Below are 20704 nucleotides of genomic sequence, written 5' to 3' on the forward strand. Positions count from 1 at the left end.
TATGGCTTCCACTCTGTCATACTGAGGATATGTGTATGGCACTTAAATAACTAGTCGTGTTAGGGAGTGAGCTTTTTAATACTGCTTTTTATATGCAAGAATGTTTTATTCAAGTATTGCTTGAGCTCTTAGCTTTTGGTTTGTTTGTTTTGTTGTGGTTTGTTTGTTCATTTTTTGTTGTGTGGTGGGTTGGTTTGTTTGTATGTTTTTCTCTCCAGAGGCCTGGATTTTTCTAGTCCATGGCATAACAATTTTATCCGAGCAAAAAAGCAAATCCTTTCCAAGCTGCACATTCTCCATCCCACAATGAAAACTTTACTGGATTTTGGCTATGCAGCATTCTCTGCCACTCTTATAGTGGATTTGTCAAGTGTCAGGTAAAGTCTGCTTTGGTGCATTATTAACTTGTATAGGTTTTTGAAGCTGCTAAAGAAGAGTTTGTTCAATTCTAGTTTTTATCATAATGTTTTTCATATAATAAATTTCTTCAATGTGTCACTTATTGTTCTTTTAGTAGGTTACTTTGTGTTATGAAACATTTACCTTTTCTTCTCTCTGTTGTGTATAAATATTTTATTGCTCCTCAAATCAGCCCTTTTGACATATGTTTTGCCTTTAATTCTGTAAAGATTATTTATTGAATCTTAATGCCGTGATCCCCATAGAAGTCTGATCAAAGTAGCATTTAAAAAATTGACTCTAGTAGTATTAGTGTCTGTAGCGCATTGTGCACTAGCCCTGAAGATCAAATTTCTTGCTGATTTTCATCAGTTGAATTCTATTTTTAATCTTCGAACTTTTCATTTTCATAATTTTAAAAATATATATTTTCCCTCGTTTTTTCTGGTAACTGATCTTTATTTCTTGGGTTTGTGATATTATTTTCCTCCTTGAAGTCTACAGAAGTGACGCTTGGGTTCACACTGTGCTTTCTGCTAAAAACGAATGGGTTTGAAATACAGTGTAGATTACTGTGACTTTACTCCCTGGTGTTTTTAATGTTGCTTATAAAGTTGCTTGTGATTTATTTTCTAGATTGAAAGGGCCGGTTGACTGTGACTCTCTCAAGACTGATGTCTCTCTATGCTGTTCGAAATCAGCAGAGAAGCTATTGAATACATGGTATCAGAGAGTCATCACTCTCTTTACTCAGCAGGAGGTGTTGAAGGGTGTGAAGCCGGATCAGACAGACTCCTTTTATAAATGTGTGGATACACTAATGTCTAATCAGGTAAAAATCTTTCCTCTTCATGATAAACTTAACGTGAAATTTAAGTGATTTTCATGGCTCGTCACACTGTATGATATGGGGCCTGTGTAGCCATCTGTTGCATAAAATCCAATCAAGTAGTAAAAGTGTGAAATATTTTTGACTTCCCTAATTTAAAAGAAGTACATGGTCTTGTCTACTTCTTCTGGTGTTTTAGACACAGAAAATTTATTCGTTCTTCCACCTAGAATGTCATTAGTCTAAAGAAGGAAATATCTCGGTGTTCTCAGGACCCTTCCTATCGCCAATCGTTGCAATGCGATTACATGTCATATATTAGTAAAATGAACGAAACCAGGTTTCTCTCCCTTGACAGTATTAATAAACATACTTACACCGACTGATTAAGCCCAGTTCTGCTAATGTGTATGCAGGTGGTTATAGTTCTGCAAAATTTTTGAGCCTATTTATTTGCTGTGGAAAATTATATCACAATGCTTTGTGAGGTGTTTCATTTTGTTTTTTTCTCCCTGATTATGCATATCAAGGTGGAAGTTATATGAAGTGTTTCTTGGGTTGGTTTGTTTGTTTTAGGAACTTCCAATTGTTCTATTTCCTAATAATAAAAAAAACCCGTTCAAATGAAATCACCAATTTCCAACTGAGACAGTTGGTTTTCAAAGTCGTTAGCTTACTGAAAATTTATAATCTGTTAGTTTCCAGTTAATTTAAAACACCTGTGGTTTACATTGTTGTATTTAAGAGTATAGTAATCAGTGGGAATATGTATGTTCAGCAGTTTGAGAAGGCAGTCAGTTTTAGAGATTAAACCTTTATTTACTCTGTAGAAAAATGATGGAGCAATAGTCTAATAAAATCATTGTCATATTAAAAGAAAAAAGTCAGAGGAAAATGCATTCCAGACATTTCCTTTACACTGAAGTGTGTGTTACTAGCAGACTCTTTTAGCAAATAAAAATGCATGGGCTTTCTTGAAATGCCTGTTGCTTGTTCATCAGTGTGCATCCGCTGAGGGCTGGGACTCGTACCCACTGCAGTCGTGAGAAGCGTTCACACTGCTTCAGTAATCCGTGAATTGGGCCAGAAGTACCACCAAGAACGGCAATCCTGCTTTCCTGAGGGAAGGGCAAGTGGGATGGGGCTTTCTGTTCTCTAACTAACAGGTGGTGTGTGTTATTACCCAGCTGAAAGACTTATTGACGAGAACGGTTGAAGCTTTTGTGAAACTGTTTGATCCTGAAGACAGAAGCTGTCTACCTGTATTTAAGATGGAATTGACTCTTGAGGAAAAGAAAATGGAGTTTTATCCAAGCTTCCAAGACCTAGAAGAAGCAATTCTGTTTATAGTAAATCGTATAGGACAGACCTTCGAGGTGTGCTTTTATCTTTACATATGTAACTGCTAAGTTGCTCAGTACCAGAAAGTATTAGTAATTCAGCACTCTGACTACCATGGTAATGGGAAGTGGAATGCAACTTCTGGTATTGATTTTCCTTGACTGTTCTGCAGGTCACATAATGAATCTTGATGTCCAGCAGAACTCCATTTTGTTCTTCCTTGTTCATTAAAAACTGGTACACCTGCCACTGATGTAGTCCTCTGTTTTAATCTGCAAATCTGTGTGTACGTCTACAAATTACTGTCTGCTTGTTCGTTGTTTCATCGCAGGCTGAAAGCTTACCCAGGAAAGAGAACTAGCTAGGTTATCTTGACCTTTTCATTTTCTTCTTTGGTATGTTTAGGAAACCTGAGGGTGCTTTAAGTAACCACGTATTCTAATTTATTTATCTATTTATTTTTAACGTGGAAAATGAAGTAGTTTTGCAGTGTATACTTTCTGTCAACTAACATTTAACATAGAAATATAATTAGAACCTTAGTTATGTGTGATGGTTTTCAATAAACTTGCATTGATAATTAAGATCCCCAGAGAAAGACAAGGAAAAATAGAGTTGATATTCCTTTTCTTTCTAAGAAAAAGAAAAGCCTCAAATACCTAACAACTAATATATGCGATATATAAAGATTTATGTGTTGGGGACCAACCTGTGAGTCCAGGGATGACAGTCTTTCTGGGGGCTTTACATGTGTCCCTGCGAACTCAGTCTTGGTCTTCGGTCATACATGATGGTACTTTCAGAGCGGTGGTTTGGGTTTAGTTTGGTGTGTTAGCACATAGGATAGAATTTATGTAAGACTGGATAATTATGTTTTGTCTGTTTTACATGTTTCCTGTTAAACTTTCTGAATCAGGAAGAGTTGTCCTGGGTGTGTATGAAGCACCCAGCCTTGCTTGTGATAAGGGTCTCTCACTTTCCTGGATACAGTGTCTTCTACAGATTGCAACTTACTTTTAAAATCTGTGTATCCCTGCATTGCTTTTTAAAATTTAAATAATCAGAACTTGCCCTCCTTTTAGAACATCCAGACAATACGGTCTTGGCTGATGGGAGACACTGCAAGGCTGGACGCTGAGCTGCCTCATCACATCATGGAATGGGCCACATCAACACTGAAAAAATCTATCAGAGACAACCTAGAAGATCCAAAGGAATATTTTGAAAACTATGGTGAGTGATAGATAAGTGTTTAAATAACTGTGTTACTTCTTTGCAATAAGCAACTTACTGTACAGTACAGTGTATGTGTTGTAATAATATTAATGTAATATTACTGAATTGCAGTTGAAAGGTATGGCTGGCTTGTAGACGGGACTGCAGAGGCACGGATACAAAGATTTGAAGCAGAAGAACACACTTTTGATGAATATACTGCTGTAAGTTTTAATTCTTCATTTTATATATAATCTTTACTCAACATACAGCAATAATGAATAGAGGATAATGGGTGCTTAGCCTTTAGCTAAAAATTATGTTTATTGCTTACAAATCTACAACATAAGTGTTTTTTTTCACTAAAAGTCTGTAAATAGAAAAAAAATACTTATTTTCTTCAATGTGTGATACTTATTTGTGTAGCCAAGTAGTTAAATAACAGCTCTGAAGTGTAAAATCTAACATTTTCTTAAGTTCATAGACGAATTCCTCACTCTCAAGAAGGAAATCTTGAGTTTACCAGAGATGGCTTATTTCCCTATGATCTCTTTGAATTGTGAGGATTTAAAGCAAGGTTTGGTTAGTAACGCAAACACCTTTGCAAAAATGCTAATGGATAGAGTAGCTGCGAATCACAGAGAGGAAAATAAAAAGTAAGTAGAATTTTTCACTCATGAATACAATATGTGTTAAATGTGTAGTAGAAACGTGTAGAAGAAATGCAAACATGCCATACCCTTGTTCAGTGAAGTCTCTTGGCTACTATTGATCTCATGGAAATTCCACCAGCTGATCTATTTGTTTTCCTGTGCTTTAGACTCAAGAACTAGTAGAGAACCTTACTAATAAACTTAGATAACGAGGATCTAAAAGGTGACAGAATCACAGAATGTCAGAGATTGGAAGGGACCTCAAAAGCTCATCCAGTGCAATCCCCCCATGGAGCAGGAACACCCAGATGAGGTTACACAGGAAGGTGTCCAGGCGGGTTGGAATGTCTGCACAGAAGGAGACTCCACAACCTCCCTGGGCAGCCTGGGCCAGTGTGTGTTACCCTTACTGAGAAGAAGTTTCTTCTCAAATTTAAGTGGAACCTCCTGTGTTCCAATTTGAACCCATTACCCCTTGTCCTAGCAGTGGTTGTCACCAGGAAGAGCCTGGCTCCATCCTCCTGACACTTACCCTTTCCATATTTGTAAGCATTAATAAGGTCACCCCACAGTCTCCTCCAAGCTAAAGAGCCCCAGCTCCCTCAGCCTTTCCTCACACGGGAGATGCTCCACTCCCTCCAGCATCTTGGTGGCTGCGCTGGACTCTCTCCAGCAGTTCCCTGTCCTGCTGGAACTGAGGGGCCACAACTGGACACAATATTCCAGGTGTGGTCTCCCCAGGGCAGAGCAGAGGGGCAGGAGAACCTCTCTGACCTACTGACCACCCCCTTCTAACCCACCCCAGGTACCATTGGCTTCCTGGCCACAAGGGCCCAGTGCTGGCTCATGGTCACCCTGCTGTCCCCAGGACCCCCAGGTCCCTTTCCCCTATGCTGCTCTCCAACAGGTCATTCCCCAATTTATACTGGAACCTGGGGTTGTTCCTACCTAGATTCAAGACTCTACACTTTCCCTTGTTATATTTCATTACATTTTTCCCCACCCAACTCTCCAGCCTGTCCAGGTCTCTGATGGCAGCACAGCTTCCAGTGTCAGCCACTCCTCCCAGCTTGGTGTCCTCAGCAAACTTGTTGATAGTGCACTCTATTCCCTCGTCCAAATCATTGATATTAAACAATATAGGCCCCAGTACTGACCCTTAAGGCACTCCACTAGGTACAGGCCTCTAACTGGACTCCACCCCATTGACCACAACTCTCTGGCTTCTTCCCTTCAGCCAGTTCGCAGTCCATCTCGCTACCCGCTCATCCAGACCGCACTCCCTCAGTTTAGCTGTGATGATGCTGTGGGACACTGTGTCAAATGCCTCACTCAAGTCAAGGTAGATCACGTCCACCGCTCTGCCATCATCCGTCCATCTTGTTATGTCCTCATAAAAGTCAATGAGGTTGGTCAAGCACGACTTCCCTTTGGTGAAGCCATGTTGACTGCCCTTTAATGACCCTCCTATCCCTGATATGCCTTGAGATGGCACCAAGGAGAAGTTGTTCCATCAGTTTCTCAGGGATGGAGGTGAGGCTGACTGGTCTATAGTTGCCCAGGTCCTCCTTCTTGCCCTTTTTGAAGACTGGAGTGACACTTGCTTTCCCCCAGTCCTCAGGCACCTCTCCCATTTCCCAAGACTTGGCAAAGATGATGGAGAGTGGCCCAGCAATGACCTCAGCAAGCTCCGTCAGCACCTGCAGGTGCATCCCATCCGGACCCATGGATTTATGGATGTCCAGATTGCTTAACTGCTCCCGAACCCAGTCCTCATCAACCGAGGCAAACTCCTCCATTGTCCTGCCTTCCTCTGGGGCCTCAGCAGTGCGGTATCCTCAGGACAGCCTCCGGCAGAGCAGACAGAGACAAAGAAGGCATTCAGTAACTCTGCCTTCTCTGTGTCTTCTGTCACCAGGGCACCCACCCCATTCATCAGCGAGCATACATTGCCTCTGGTGTTAGTTTTATCTGCCACATATTGCAAAAAGCTCTTTCTGTTGTCCTTGACCCCTCTCGCCAGGTTTAATTCTAAGGAGGCCTTAGCTTTCCTAGTTGCCTCCCTACACCCTCTGACAAACACCTTATGTTCTCCCCAGGTGGCCAGCCCCTCCTTCCATGATCTATAAACTCTCCTCTTCTGCTTGAGCATACCCAGCAGTTCCCTGTTCAACCACGCAGGTCTCCTGGCTCCCTTCCTTGACTTCCTACGTGTCAGGATCCTATGATCTTGTGCCTGGTAGAAACAGTCCCTGAACACTGACCAACTATCTTGGGCCCCTTTACCTTCAAGCAGTCTTGCCCATGGGATTTCCCCCAGCAATTGCCTGAAAAGGCCAAATTTGCCCTGCTGAAGTCCAGGGTTGCAATTCTGCTTGCTATCCTGCTCCTGCCACAGGGGATCCTGAACCCCACCATCTCATGGTCATTGCAACCAAGGCAGCCCTCAACCTTTACCGCTTCAACCAGCCCCTCCTTGTTAGTGAGGATGAGGTCCAGCAGTGCACCTCTCCTGGTCGGCTCCTCCACCCTTGGCATCACAAAGTTATCATCAAGGCACTGGAGGAACCTCCTGGACTGTGGCTGGCCGGCCGAGTCGTCCTTCCAACAAACACCAGGGAAGCTAAAATCCCCACCACAACCAGGGCCTGTGACTGTGCCGCTGCTCTCAGCTGCCTGTAGAGGCCTCATCAACTTCCTCAAAGGTCAAAGGGCTTCATCACTGTCCTGCTTTTTGACTTGTGAAATATGGTACTACTGCGCTCTCAAAGGAAAGCCTAGCTAGATTCTCTTATTACAAGACAGATACCTCTACGTTTTCGTAGATAATGACATAATAACACTGATAATTTTAAAGGTTAATTTGCAGGTATGTATTAAATAAGGAGTAAGGTCATATTAAATTGTTTGCTTAAAATGAACAGTTATAGTCAAGTTTTATAGCGATTCCACATTACCAAAATGACAAGATATTTCAGTTATTGCAAGTTAATAAACAGTATTTTTCTAGGCTGACTTGGTCCTATTCCCCATTTTGTTTCATAAAGTAATGGAGTTAGTACAGGGATGATACTTAAAGAAGTAATTTGAACTTTTAATTCCGTTAAAGCTGAACTTGAAGCCAGTCAAACTAAAATCTTAAAATTTTGATATTTTATGTTAAATCTCTAGGATATGCAGGGAATTTGAAACAATTAAGAAACGTGCATTAAAAGTTCCTGAGACAACAGAGGAAATGGTGGAAACAATAGCTTACATAAAGAAGGTCAAAACTGAAGGCATTCAGGACCTGTCATTAAGGATCAAGGTAAATGACTATTCTGTAATTCTTAATCTTTTACCAAACACGCTGGCCTATACAAATACAGAATTCATTCTGGAGCACCAAGACTTTTGTCTGATCATTCTGCATGTATGAGTAAACTGGACCCTCTGTGCTACTTGGCAGAGATGTGGGAAGTCCAGCTTTGCCATTTGACTTAGTTTATTTCCCATTCCCAGGTGTTCTGCATGTCAGTGAGGAAATGCAGCTTGTAATAAATCAGCAGGTTGTAGTACACTCAGTTTATTGTTTGTACCTAGAGACTTACATCAGGGCTGCTTAAAAAGCTATTTGGAAATGAAACAAGTGTGAAGAGAATTTCACGTCTAAGAAATCATGACTTTGAACACGCAAGAAACGACGTAGTGTTTGAGCAGAATATAGAAGATGTTGCAGGAGCAGTAGTGCTTGGGGTGTAATGCCCAGAGACGAAACTGAAACCTTGTGTGGGTCAGCCAAAAATCTTACTGGAGAAGCAGCTCTTTGCTATATGTTATGATGATATGTATCGGATTTTCTGTTATGGTAATATGTCTGTGAATATAACACACATTTATTCTGCAGAATTCGTATTTTTAATATTTTTAAATAATATTAAGCTTTTGCATGTAAATTTACAGGCCACAGGGGTCATATTTAGAGAAAGAATCTCACGATAGGCAGGGATTTGAATAACTTTTTGTATGTATTTTAAATATTAATATTCAATTGGCTGAGATAGCTCTGAATTCTGAGAAGTCTGGGAAATGTAGAGTTCTATTTTGTCTTTATAGGTAATATTGTCCTGCCATGTATTTTAAACAGAGCAATGATAACTAAAGTTTTGCGAAATCTCTTTATAATTTATAGGAGCGCTGTCGGCAAATGAATTACTTGTTAGATGTTTTCTTATTTGCTCCTGAAGACATTGCACTGAATACAACAGTTATACTATGGCCAAAGAACATCAACCCTGTTTTTGATGAGCATGATGATGTAAGAGCATTTTCTTAGTTTGTGGTGTATTTTGACTTGTTAAACTTTTCACTTTACTTGAGCTATTTATTTCCTCATCAGGCTAAATGTATCTGCACGTATAATGTGAACCGTGCTAATTTAGACATGCATAAATAATGTGTTTTCAGGCCTTTTGTCTGGTTGCTGAGGGAGCCCTTTAAGGCCATCCTAACTGCCGTGATTATTGAGATAAGGGTTCCATGTTAACATACTGAGGTTTCACACACTTAAATGGGATGTATAAAAAGCAACTCCTGACGAAATTTCAGTTATTGTAAGGATAATAACTTATCTTTCTTGTTTATTTTCTGTCTGTTTGCACTAAATGTTTAATTTAGATTGGACTATGTATGTTAATAATTGAAAGAACTCAACCTCTTTTACATTGCTTTTTCACCATTAAAAAACCCCACCAATTGTTTTGTAGCTGATCGAGCAGTCTAAACGTAAAGGAGAGCAAGAAGTATTACAGAAATCTGAGAAACTGATGGTGGAATTAGACAAGCTGTCGCGTGCCGTGGCGGAGTTTGAAGACTACTCAGACCTGGATTGCATGCCAGAGGTCTGATTAATATTTCGTGTAAAATGGGTAGAAATGTTTTGTACATTTAATACGCAGGGGTCATGGAAGACACTTAGAATTAAAAGCCATTAGTTATTTTAACAAATGTGAACCAAAATGTTCATTATCCTCTTGCCACAATGAACAAACTCATAAAGTGACCTCTGCTGCTTCCCCTCCCCATTTTGTATTTCATTGGCAATAACGTTTGACTTAAAGGAAGGTTTGTTATGAAGTTGTGTTTCATTTAGCTGAGAGGTAATCCCAGCAAGAACTGATGTGTTACAGATGTCTAAAGCAAATGTTTTTGGTTTGGGCTTGGTGGTTTGGGTTTTTTTGCTCTGGTTTGTATAAAGCATGGAATTCTGGCCCCAGCGACATTATTTGCAAGTCACCTAAGTGGGATCAGCATTTCCGTTCCTGTTTTTGATATACTGAGGAACTGATGGAAATAATAGCAGGATAGAGCGATTGGTAGCAATTTGATTTTTCTGTTTCCTATGAACCTCAACATTTTATTCTTCTGCTAATTAAGACCATTGACTCCAAAACTTTACAAATTTCTAGAGGTAGTTTATAATTGCCAGAGCATGTCTTGTGTTTTAATTGGAGGATGTTACAATTGGGCTTAGGTTTTTTCCCAAGCTAAACACTTCAAAGCACAAAGCAGAAATCCTAAGCTGATAAATCCCAGTTGCTCTTATATGTCAGGTCCATAAAAACATGGCTGCTTGCTTCTTGGAACGGTGGATTTTAAAGCTCAAACATTTTAGAAATGGTTCTCTTCTCTTAAATTCAGCAATGATAAAACCAACTTTATTTTTCTCAGTGTTAATCTGAGTTCTTCACACTGTTTCTACTTAAGGATAAGAAGTTGAATTTTTAACTCACGTTTTCTAAAATTTTAATAAATATGAGTGCTTATTATATTAGGATACCTTTTTTGATGGCAGTTTAGAGCATAACTTGGTTATCTCTCAAGACATACAATTATTTCGTTTCAGTATGTGGCTGAACTGAGGGCATTACAGAAACGCATACAGGAGGCTGATGAAACAATAGCTTTTATTAATAAAGAAGAGAGACTGTTTGAATGGAGACTGAGCGACTTCCCACTCCTCAGCAATGTAAAAGCCGAGATTGAACCATATCAGAAGCTCTTTACTCTTATGCTGAAATGGCAACGAACAGAAAAAAGGTAATTCAGCTCTTGAAGCTGATGAGGGAGAGTGGGGCAAATGCTCTTGCCTTTTTTTTCCATGACAGATGTATGATATGGATTTGTTGATTAGTTATGGGCCATTTTGTATAGTAGAAAAGGAAGAAGTTCAGTTAGAAAGCTCACAATCTATATGTAACGAAAACCCTTTTTAACCTAATGGCTGTCCAAAATGCCACAGAGATGTGCTCAAATGGTGACATTGCTGTCTGCTGGTTAGATCCTGTCACAAGAACTGTAGTCTGAGTCTACATTGGTGAGATTATTTACCAATTCCTGCACTCTTTGGAAGTTAATATGTGATATGGCTAGAAAGTATGGGTTGTAAAAAATATTTTATGTCATATGTTGATCTCTATCCAGAGCTTCACTTAAATATTTCTTAGTCAGTGCAGTTACTTGGCTTCAGTATGTGACTGACTTGAGAGAATGATGCAAATACACAGAAGAGCGTGGTCAGGTCACCTTTAGTTGTGCATTAGAATTTTGCATAGAATGACAATAACTGGAAACAGGCACTTTGCTCGAATTTAAATAACTATTAATCTACGTTTTGTTTGATTTGCAAACAAAGTGTTAGTTGTTTGTGGACTGTTTGTCACTCTGTTTTCTAACCTCGTGGTTTTTCACAGGTGGATGGATGGTGACTTTTTGGAACTAAATGGGGAAACCATGGAAGCTGAGGTTGATGAGTTTTTTAGAGAGATATACAGAATGTCGAAACAGTTCCAACAAAAGGAGAAGAAAATGCAACAGGAGTCAAAAAAGATAATACAACCCAGAACTAAAGAAGAAAAGAAAGAAGAAACCAAGGAAAGTCCAACAGTTTCAATGTGTTCTTCAATCCTGGTGCAGATTAAAGACTTCAAGGTAAGAAAAAGTGTGGGATATTAACATTTGATGTAGAGGGCCAAGTGCTTGGTATAGGTAGATGATGCAGTGTCAGACACCTATCTGAATCACCTATCTGAATCACCTATCTGAATCACCTATCTGAATCACCTATCTGAATCACCTATCTGAATCACCTATCTGAATCACCTATCTGAATCACCTATCTGAATCGACTCCTATCTGAATCCTATCTGTCAGACTCCTATCTGAATCCTATCTGTCAGACTCCTATCTGAATCCTATCTGTCAGACTCCTATCTGAATCCTATCTGTCAGACTCCTATCTGAATCCTATCTGTCAGACTCCTATCTGAATCACCACTTGCAGATGGTGCTGTCCTAGTTAATAAAATTGGATTTTGGATATCTTCGTAGTTTAGGAATGTGAATTGTTAAAGAGTGGACACATAGAGCAGAAAACTAGTTTGTGGATGCAGAGAAACATTTAAGGATGTAGTTGGGAATTTTGAAATGGCACAATAGGTTATGTTAATGGAAGCCCTATTTAACAGAAGATCACTGAAAAATTGTTACTTTTTTCTGCTAAGACTGCGCTTAATAGTTTTATATTTCTTCTTCAGTAATTTACCATAATTATTTAGTAAATAACTGAATGGATCCATCTGCACTTTTCTGAAAAGATTTTCATGTCATCTACTACTGCACCAGAATTTTAAATGCACATCGAAGAGGATTAAAAAGTCAAGAAAAAATGCACATCACAATTTTTACTTTATAAATGTTTTTTCTCACTTAGGAGTATGTTCCCACTGTGACTGTGTTTTGTAACCCCGGGTTGAGACCTCGTCATTGGCAGCAGATGTCAAATATAATAGGATCTGATTTAACACCAAACTCTGGAACTACCCTGAGAAAAGTTTTAAAGCAGGATCTAGCCCCTTATTTTGACCAGTTTGAAGCTATCAGTGTAGCTGCGAGCAAGGTAAGCACAGAGATCTGATAGAGACAAATACAATATCATGTTTCTCAGTGATGGCTTTTATGTCTTACTAGAATTTTTGTCTTTGCCCTTGTGCAACTGTCATGGGTTTGGCTGGGATAGAGTTAGTTTTCTTCCTACTAGCTGGTTTGTTGCTGTATTTTGGGTTTAGAATGAGGATAATGTCGATAACACTCTGAAGTTTTGGTTGTTGCTGAGTAGTAGCCAAGGACCTTTCAGCCTCTTGCTCTGTGCCAGGTGCACAAGAAGCTGGGAGGAGGCAGAGCCGGGACAGCTGACCAAACTGGCCAGAGGGCTGTTCAACAGCGTGTGACATCGTGCTCAGTGTAGAGTTTGGGGAAAGAAAAAAGGAAGGGGGGGATGTTTGGAGTTACGGCATTTGTCTTCCCAAGTCATGGTCATGCGTGATGGAGCCCTGCTTTCCTGGAGATGGCTGAACACCTGCCTGCAAATGGGAAGTAGTAAATGAATTTCCTGGTTTGCTTTGCTCGTGTGTGCGGCTTTTGCTTTATTTATTAAGCTGTCTTTATCTCAACGCACACGTTTTCTCACTTTTACTCCTCTGATTCTCTCCCCCCTCCCACCCGGGGGGAGAGCGAGTGAGCGAGCTGCCGTGTTGCGCTCAGTTGCTGGATGGGGCTGAACCACGGCAGCAGCACAACAGATTGGGTGAGACTTTGGCCCATCAGATGGTGACAGTGAGTGTGTAAACATTTGCATCTCGTGTTGTATCATCGGTATTTCCTGAGTGTACTGCCTCTGTGCACTAGAAAATGATATACAAAGAAAAATAATAATTTATGCTATTAGAGCAAAATAGCTTATTGAGCTAGACGATCTTATATATTCAATTAGCAAGCTAGAAAAAATAATGCAGTGACTAAAAAGAAACTGTTTTATTTTGAAACTGTAGGAATTTTCCTTAGAGAAAACAATGAATGCCATGATGGAAACCTGGGAATCAATTTCCTTCAGTACAAACGTGCATCAAGGGACTGGTGTTCATATTCTGAGTGCGGTGGATGAGATTCAAGCTATTCTTGATGATCAGATCACAAAAACTCAGACAATGAGAGGCTCACCTTTCATTAAACCGTTTGACAAAGAAATCAGGGTACGATGAGAATTTGTTTTACCGGTGTTATTTGCGGGATAACTATAATGTAAGAGTATGCCCATTGTATTACGTCTTTATTGTTAATTGTTAATGGAATACTTGCTGCTTAATAACTGGAAATTATGGTTTTATTCTTGTTAATAAGAACATTTAGTGACCTAATCCTTGAGTTTTGGACTCCAATTTTGGACTATAGTGGTTTTGTCTGGGCAAAGAAACTTCTTGAGGGCTGGGGGAAGGTTTTCTAACCAGACCTCAGAGCAATGCAGGGATTGCTCTATACATGCTTCTGTATTGTCAGGGTCTTTGTGGTGCTAACACTACTACTGACAGAGGAGACACTGGGGAGATTGCTTTGCAGTTACCCTCCCTAGTCCTTTGTTGGTTTATGTAGGACATCTTACGGTTCAAGCAGGCTGAGTGACCATAGGTAGTAAAATATTTACCCTTTACAGGCAGCTCCTCCAGCCTCTTCCAGAGGTATCTGCTGTCGTTGGCTTTGGGGACGGGATACTGGGCTGGCTGGATCTCTCCCGTGATCTAGTGTGACCTTTCTGGTGTTCCTGTGTCCTTGCTGTAATTCAGCTGCAAACCAAGAGCTCCTTGCTGTGGGGAGGTGGAGGACAACGTGTCACTGGAGCCTCCTGGGTATTTCTTGACCATTAAGTTGTCAAAAGATCACTTTTCTTTTCTCCTTGGGAAGCACAGTACTGCAGTGTTTACCTTTCCTGTATTTATTCTCTCTAACGTTGTATGTTTGGAAATATTAAGGTACCATTCTTTATTTATTAAGGAATGGGAAAGATGCTTACTTCAAATTCAGGACATTATTGATGAATGGCTGAAAGTGCAAGCACAGTGGCTTTACTTGGAACCCATTTTTTCTTCGGAGGATATTATGCAACAGATGCAAGAAGAGGGGCGTCTCTTTCAGACTGTGGACAGATTCTGGAGGGAAATCATGAAGTATTGTGCCAAAGACACAAAAGTAAGGAAAATATACAGAACTAAAGTGAACAGCAGCTTCTCTTTTTTTCTGTGTGTCAATGCTTTTGTTTTCAGAATATATACAATGAGCTACTACATCAGTTGCTTTGGCTTTCTAGGAACAAAGCCTTGTTGTACATTATTTGGATAACTTCTGTTTGTTGAAGTATTTTATTAAGAACTTACAGGTTGCATGTGTTTGTTGTTGCAGGTTCTTGTTGCAACTGCCTTTACAGGGTTGTTGGAGAAGCTTCAGAACTGTAATGAACTTCTTGACAAAATCATGAAAGGGCTCAATGCTTATCTGGAGAAAAAACGTCTCTTCTTTACCCGGTATGAGCAGCTTTGGCTATTTAAAAACCAAAGATTCTGAGTGGGTTTTTTGTTGTGAATAAGGTCAGCCGTTAAAGTAGCATGGTCATACAGTTGGCTTTTTTATTTTTTTCTAATTCTTTTTAGGTTCTTTTTCTTGTCTAATGACGAAATGTTGGAAATCCTGTCAGAGACTAAGGATCCTCTCAGAGTTCAGCCTCACTTGAAGAAGTGCTTTGAAGGCATTGCAAAGCTACGGTTCCTTCCCAATCTCGATATTGAAGCAATGTATAGTTCCGAAGGCGAGTGTGTGGAGCTGATTTCAACCATTTCTACTTCTGAAGCTCGAGGTGCAGTGGAGAAGTGGTTAATTCAAGTAGAAGATATTATGCTGAAGAGTATACGCGATGTTATTGCTAGATCAAGAATGGTATGGGATTTGTAACAATTTAATAACTGTGGCACAAATAGATCTTTATTTTAAGGCTGTTGGCTTCCTAAAATTCTTCCTGTACACAATAGTTAATGAAGTTATAGGGCAAAGACCAAGTTAACATGATTTGTATTTATAGGCTAGTGAGATAGTAAGAGTTCTTAGTTTGAATAAGAATCAAGTCATTTTACTGTAACACTGGATATAAATTATTTTAAAAGCTTGGCAGCAATACTGTGTTTATAGAATATAACACCTGATATAAATAAATTATTCAGTTTTTAAAATTTAATTACAAATTAGAAATACAATGCTTGTAATATGGTTGATTCTTCCTGAAAGGAAATCATTATCCAGATAATGTTTATTTGTATGAAGTTAGCAAGTTGTGAACATTTACATAAAATGGAAAGATAATTTCAATAATCTTTGCAATAATTCGATAGCAGATCACAAATCTGAGGGGAAAAGAGCATTTAGAAGTTAGTTTGGACTTTGAAAATAGTATTTTTTAGTGAAGAATATGAATAGGATCACATCATATGCTTCTGTATTATACTATGATACATATGCACTGGCACTGTATTTATATTCTGTATTTAACTCTTTCAGGCATATCTAGAGACTGAGAGAAAAAAATGGGTTGTGGAGTGGCCTGGACAAGTAGTTCTGTGTGTGTCTCAAATGTTCTGGACAAGTGAGGTGCATGAAGTTCTTCGCAATGGACCAGAGGTACTATGTAATGCATAATCTTTTCCAAAACCTCTTGATTCAGTTTTCATTTCAGCTAATGTATTTTGCTTAATCAATTTTTTCTACAATCAAAATAAAATCTGAATAAGGATCAGCATTTGAGTTTGATATACATGAATCTATGTACGGTGATTTCTACCTTTGATTCAGGTACTTCAGTGTTCTTGTTTAGAGGAAGCATAGATTAAAATGTAGCTTTGCAACGTAAATGCATAACTGTGAATTGCGTTTAAAAAAACCCACTCATCTGGGTGCTCCTGCTCCGGGGGGGATTGGACTGGATGAGCTTTTGAGGTGCCTCCCAGTCCCTGACATTCTGGGATTCTGGGATTCTGTGGTTCTGTGAATGAGACAAGCTGATGCAAAAACATGACTATGTAAGAGAATGGCTTAATAAGCAATCTCTATTAAGATATTTAGTCAACACAAAGTCTGGAACACTTTAGGCTGTCATATAATCAGTTTCATAATTACCCTTTTGATCCTAGGGTTTGCAGGATTATTATGACAAACTTCAGCTCCAGCTTAATGAGATCGTAGAGCTGGTGAGAGGAAAACTGTCTAAGCAAACAAGGACTACTCTGGGTGCCTTAGTTACTATTGATGTTCATGCTAGAGATGTCCTCATGGAAATGATTGAAAGTGGTAATTATCTTTTAAAACATTTTTCTTCATGTCTTAATACATAGCTAATTAAAAATAGTTAACCAATCTGATTTTGTTCCATTAAGATAGGTATGTGGGTATTTAGATGTGAACATTGACATCAATGATTTCAAAGGTGTTTTAAATTTAAACCTAATAGAAAATCCACTTATCTAAACCATCTCTTATACTTGCTTTCAATTCTGTGTTTATCAGGCGTGCAGAGAGAAACAGACTTTCAGTGGCTTGCACAACTACGGTATTATTGGCAATTTGATAACGTTCGTGTCTGCATCATTAATTGCAATGTGAAATATGCCTACGAATACCTCGGGAACTCGCCACGTCTTGTCATCACTCCTCTTACAGACCGGTGTTACCGCACCTTGGTATGAGCTCAACCAGGGCTACTAAATACTGTATTTACTGTAGTAGAGTATTTCTTACAGCCATACCTTTAGGGCTTGCAGTTGCTGTCAGTCTCTGGTATTTCTGTTAAAGTGTGGTTTTCAAAGACTGTAATTTTATAGAATATTGAACATGAAACTGACTTATGACAACAAATCTGGACAGCCCACCAACACGACTGAAACATTAGTGGATGGTTCTGTCGTGCAATTTAATTTAGTATTTTAATTCCAAATAATTTCATATGGATGAAATACTAACAATTTCCATAACTATTTCTGATTTTTAGATTGGAGCCTTTTATTTAAACCTTGGTGGTGCCCCAGAGGGTCCAGCAGGAACAGGTAAAACAGAGACCACCAAAGATTTGGCTAAAGCTCTTGCTGTTCAGTGTGTTGTCTTCAACTGCTCTGACGGTCTTGATTACCTGGCAATGGGAAAGGTAAATAGAAAACCAGTGTCAGGCTTTGTATTTTAATTTTTAGGATGAAAATTGTAGGATGCTTAATTTGCAGAGACGCTTATTTCAGTGTGTCACCTGTGATCTGCTACTCTTGAACACTTTATACTGGTGTCTATATGTTGAATTTTCTGTGCTTTACAAAATGCTATTAAGTCACTAATTAAAACATGTAAAGAAATGAGTTCACAGAATCAGGATCTTCTGATTTAGCTTTCTCTAGAACCAAAGGCTTTGTTCTTCAGTACGTCACTGATTTTTGCTCTAAACAGGCTTAGATGTTATTATCATCATTGGATCTTTCATGAAATTAAACTTCCACCATGATACTCTTAATTTCTTTTGAATCTCCGAAGATTCTGCTAGTTGATACTATTGCTGTCTTTCTTTTGCAGTTTTTCAAGGGTTTGGCTTCCTCAGGTGCATGGGCGTGCTTTGATGAATTCAATCGCATTGAACTGGAAGTACTGTCTGTTGTGGCCCAGCAGATCCTCTGCATCCAGAGAGCCATACAGTTAAAGCTGGAAACCTTTGTTTTTGAAGGAACTGAACTGAAGCTTAACCCCAATTGTTTTGTAGCTATTACTATGAATCCAGGTTACGCAGGACGTTCTGAACTTCCAGATAATCTGAAGGTAAAATAATAAAACACATTCCTCTGTTTAAGAATGAGTTTAAAAAAAAAAGATCAAGGGACACATGTATTGGTGTTATTAATTCAGACTGTACCATCCGGAATGTAAACATGTACTTGTTATGTGATTTACACATACTAAGCCTCTCTTTTTTATTTTTAAATGTTCTGTAGGCCACTGCTTTCCAGTGTAACTGTTTTAAATGATCCACAGCTTACTAATCACATTAAGCAGTACTTCATTTAAAATGCTTTTACTATTTCCAGTAAGAAATGCTGTGATGGATGAATACTAATCCATCACCTGCCAAAGTTCTGAATTACTTTCCATTCCTCAGTTAATTATTTAAAGGTATTTCTTTGGGTATGTATTTCAGGTTCTTTTCCGAACAGTAGCAATGATGGTCCCCAACTATGCTCTGATAGCAGAAATTTCACTCTATTCCTATGGATTTTTGAACGCTAAGTCACTGTCAGTGAAGATAGTCATGACCTACAGGCTGTGTTCAGAACAGCTTTCCTCTCAGTATCACTATGACTACGGTATGCGAGCAGTTAAAGCTGTGCTGGTGGCTGCTGGGAATCTCAAACTGAAGTTTCCCACGGAAGATGAGGATATCCTGGTGAGTTTCTGAGGCAGTAACATGTAGTTCTGGGTTCTGCAGGCAGGTCTACTGCGTCCTGTCACATTGCTGATCAGCACTTCCTAGTTTCCCTGTTTGGGAAATGACGATAATAAAATACACGCTGCGCTTTCCAGCGCTATGCTGATGATTGCACGGTTGTGCTTAACTGCTTATCGAAGGCACTGTTGAATTAATTAATCCTTATTACATGTTAGGTTATTTTAATTGATGAACAGTTTATTCTGTGTTTTTAGTAAGAACAATTAAATGTATATTTGTTTCCTCTAGCTTCTTAGATCAATTAAGGATGTGAACGAGCCCAAATTCTTGGCACACGATATCCCTCTGTTCATGGGTATAACTAGTGATTTATTTCCTGGAGTCACGCTCCCTGAGGCAGACTACAGTGTAAGTAAGAACTTTTCCTCGGCCTTCTCATTGTGGCTTGTTTGTGGTGTTCTGTTTGTAACCGAGTGTCATGAATACAGTAATTTGAGAGTTATTGCAAGATAAGGAAAAATACTGAATGATTGCAATGAAAACAAGTACCAAAGAAAAATCTTTTATGTGTTCTGAGTACAACCCACATTTGAGTTTCCTTATATCCAGAAGGGTTGTGTAAGGCATCCTGGAGGTTCGAAATTAATCTGCAGATTTACCAAATTTTAGCGTGTTTGCCTGATTACTTTCCTGATTTTTGGACATGAATGAGATTAAGCTTTGTGTTTGTATTTTCTTTTGCTCATAGCCACAATTAAAGCACAGCTCTGTAAGAAGAGGGCTGGGGCGGAGATGAGGGTGTTGGAAAAGGCAACATGGATTAACTTCTAAAAATTTTCCAGTAAATACTAGAGCCTTGTTGAAAGTGTATTGTTCCAAAGCACAATGTTGGTTTCCTGATGGATGTCTTCTCCTTAAGATAAAGGAGTGGTTTCTCCCTCCCCCCAGCAAGGGATGCTGCTATATTCTGATTAATAGTATTTCAGTTATTAAATTAATTAATTTGAAACCCTAATTGATGAGCATAAACTATTCTACTGTCATCCAGGACAGTAATTTAAATCGTAGCAAGATCAGATTGTGCTCTGTTTTGATTTCAGGATTTTCTGGAGTGTGCCAACGAATGTTGCATTCGACATAATGTCCAACCTGTACAAGTTTTTTTAGAGAAAATGATACAGACGTATGAAATGATGATTGTTAGACATGGGTAAGATCCTCATTGGTGTTTCACAAGCTGTATTTGTTGTCATTTTGACTTATACCATAGTGGTTATATCAAGTGTAAAAGGTCTTAAGGGTGGCAAAATGTTTCTGTTTGTATTGGAGCAGTTAATTACCAATACTATCTTTTCATGAACCAAAACTCTTGAGAACGTCTGAATGAATTCTTCAGGATGTCTGGGGAATTAAACTACTCTTGATATCGGAAGTAGCCTCAACTGTGTGATGGCTTAGGTGCAGGTACCAGGGTGGTGAAGACTTAGGACTGTAAATGTTTGTCTATATTAAAATATCACAGAATCACAGAACGTCAGGGATTGGAAGGGACCTGGAAAGCTCATCCAGTGCAATCCCCCCATGGAGCAGGAACACCCGGATGAGGTTACACAGGAAGGTGTCCAGGCGGGTTGGAATGTCTGCAGAGAAAGAGACTCCACAACCCCCCTGGGCAGCCTGGGCCAGGCTCTGCCACCCTCACTGAGAAGAAGTTTCTCACACAGGAGATGCTCCACTCCCTCCAGCATCTTGGTGGCTGCGCTGGACTCTCTCCAGCAGTTCCCTGTCCTGCTGGAACTGAGGGGCCACAACTGGACACAATATTCCAGGTGTGGTCTCCCCAGGGCAGAGCAGAGGGGCAGGAGAACCTCTCTGACCTACTGACCACCCCCTTCTAACCCACCCCAGGTACCATTGGCCTTCCTGGCCACAAGGGCC

General features: G+C 39.4%; 1 protein-coding gene across 12 annotated transcripts in view; it reads left to right on the plus strand.

Moving 5' to 3' along the window:
* The window catches only part of DNAH12 (dynein axonemal heavy chain 12), a 60832-nt gene that overhangs the window by 6466 nt on the left and 33662 nt on the right, over positions 1-20704 (plus strand). For 8 of the 12 annotated variants that reach the window (XR_010475185.1, XR_010475184.1, XR_010475183.1 and 5 more), the window contains 24 exons: positions 219-377; positions 1036-1231; positions 2416-2604; positions 3652-3802; positions 3917-4008; positions 4262-4440; positions 7609-7744; positions 8609-8734; positions 9183-9317; positions 10322-10515; positions 11169-11406; positions 12188-12373; positions 13305-13505; positions 14302-14496; positions 14707-14828; positions 14955-15237; positions 15853-15972; positions 16482-16638; positions 16855-17027; positions 17336-17488; positions 17902-18141; positions 18518-18763; positions 19055-19174; positions 19867-19976. Coding sequence is in view for 8 of the 12 variants with exons in the window: in XM_013369604.3 (XP_013225058.2) it covers positions 219-377; positions 1036-1231; positions 2416-2604; positions 3652-3802; positions 3917-4008; positions 4262-4440; positions 7609-7744; positions 8609-8734; positions 9183-9317; positions 10322-10515; positions 11169-11406; positions 12188-12373; positions 13305-13505; positions 14302-14496; positions 14707-14828; positions 14955-15237; positions 15853-15972; positions 16482-16638; positions 16855-17027; positions 17336-17488; positions 17902-18141; positions 18518-18763; positions 19055-19174; positions 19867-19976 (4101 nt within the window). In the remaining 4 variants the exon portion in view is untranslated. Of the gene's footprint in view, positions 1-218; positions 378-1035; positions 1232-2415; positions 2605-3648; positions 3803-3916; positions 4009-4261; positions 4441-7608; positions 7745-8608; positions 8735-9182; positions 9318-10321; positions 10516-11168; positions 11407-12187; positions 12374-13304; positions 13506-14301; positions 14497-14706; positions 14829-14954; positions 15238-15852; positions 15973-16481; positions 16639-16854; positions 17028-17335; positions 17489-17901; positions 18142-18517; positions 18764-19054; positions 19175-19866; positions 19977-20704 lie in introns of those variants that run through there. The other 4 variants (XM_065075722.1, XM_065075721.1, XM_021297977.2 and 1 more) reach the window with 4 other exon arrangements.

The sequence above is a fragment of the Columba livia genome, chromosome 10 (genome assembly GCF_036013475.1).
Source record: "Columba livia isolate bColLiv1 breed racing homer chromosome 10, bColLiv1.pat.W.v2, whole genome shotgun sequence".
Lineage (NCBI taxonomy): Eukaryota > Metazoa > Chordata > Aves > Columbiformes > Columbidae > Columba > Columba livia.